This window comes from Pteronotus mesoamericanus, unplaced genomic scaffold, assembly GCF_021234165.1.
Source record: "Pteronotus mesoamericanus isolate MK-2021 breed Mesoamerican mustached bat unplaced genomic scaffold, CSHL_Meso_final scaffold_83, whole genome shotgun sequence".
NCBI lineage: Eukaryota > Metazoa > Chordata > Mammalia > Chiroptera > Mormoopidae > Pteronotus > Pteronotus mesoamericanus.
In genome coordinates this window covers 2,185,612-2,187,119 of record NW_026555328.1, presented here as the reverse complement: position 1 = coordinate 2,187,119, position 1,508 = coordinate 2,185,612, and the positions used below count along the sequence as shown (strand labels likewise).

Here is a 1,508-nt window from a genome sequence, read left to right as displayed (position 1 = left end):
TGTAACTCTATAGGTAATGTAGGCATTAAAATTTTGTTTTTGAGCCCATATGTTAGAACTGAATAATAGTGAGGTAAGAATTATTGCCATGATAAAAATGTACATCTATCCATTACCTTTCTACCTATTGCTTTCAATTTATATTCAATAGCTTGTCTGTTAATCGATGTGTTCCTTTATTTCACGTTGCTACAGGGTATCTTGTGGTTCCCAAGCACCATCCATGGAGAATGATACAGAAGTTACTGAGTTCATCCTGCTAGGACTAACCAATGCCCAAGAACTACAGGTCCCCCTCTTCATAATGTTTACCCTTATCTACCTCATTAGTGTTGTTGGAAACTTGGGGATAATCATCTTGATTCTCATGGACTCTCATCTCCACACTCCCATGTACTTTTTCCTTTGTAACCTGTCTTTGGTTGACTTTTGTTACTCTTCAGCTGTCACTCCCAAGGTCATAGCTGGATTCCTCATAGGAGACAAGGTCATTTCCTACAATGCATGTGCTGCTCAGATGTTCTTTTTTGCAGACTTGGCCTCGGTGGAAAATTTCCTCTTGGCCTCAATGGCTTATGACCGCTATGCAGCAGTGTGTAAACCCCTACACTACACCACCACCATGACGCCAGGTGTGTGTGCACGTCTGGCCATAGGCTCCTACCTCTATGGTTTCCTGAATGCCTGTGTACAAGTTAGGGACACATTCAGCCTCTCTTTCTGTATGTCTAATCTGGTCAATCACTTTTTCTGTGATGTTCCAGCAGTCATGGCTCTCTCCTGCTCAGACAGATATATTGGTGAGCTGATTCTTGTTGTTATGGCCAGCTTCAACATCATTTTTGCTCTCCTGGTTATCTTGATTTCCTACCTGTTCATATTTGTCACCATCCTGAAGATGCACTCAGCTGAGGGATATCAGAAGGCTTTGTCTACCTGCGCTTCTCACCTCACTACAGTCTCCATCTTCTATGGAACTATTATCTTCATGTACTTACAGCCCAGCTCCAGCCATTCCATGGACACAGACAAAATCGCATCTGTGTTCTATACGATGGTCATCCCCATGCTGAACCCCCTGGTCTACAGCTTGAGGAACAAAGAGGTCAAAAATGCATTTAAGAAGGTTGTTGAGAAGGCAAAAATTGTCTCTAGGCTTCACCTTTTAAAGCTGTAGGATATACAGTAACAGTTCCATTTCTGTCAGATGTTCAACATGCAATGACACTCATTTTAAGGCCCACAATGCCCCTAAATTATTGAGATAATATCTTTTTTCTTCAAAAGCTTATCATCTAGGAAAAAATATATTGTGTCCAAATATGTAATATCTGAGTTAGGATGGCCAAAGGGGACCTTAGGAATTTGGAGGACCTTGCTTGTAATAAACCTTATTAATTATATTGATTTATTCACATGTTCATATTTTCTGTACTATGTGACAATACAAGTGGAAAACATGATACTCACAAACCCATGAAGAGAAGCACATGCCAGAATCCCACATG

At 40.7% G+C, this 1,508-nt stretch overlaps 1 protein-coding gene across 1 annotated transcript; it reads left to right on the top strand.

The window, feature by feature from the left end:
- Window positions 1-202: 202 nt before the first annotated feature.
- LOC129062737 (olfactory receptor 5B3-like) lies at window positions 203-1,177 on the top strand. Its single transcript, XM_054563768.1, has one exon. It carries the CDS (start codon window positions 224-226, stop codon window positions 1,175-1,177), a length of 954 nt encoding a protein of 317 aa, XP_054419743.1. The 5' UTR covers window positions 203-223.
- Window positions 1,178-1,508: the final 331 nt, after the last annotated feature.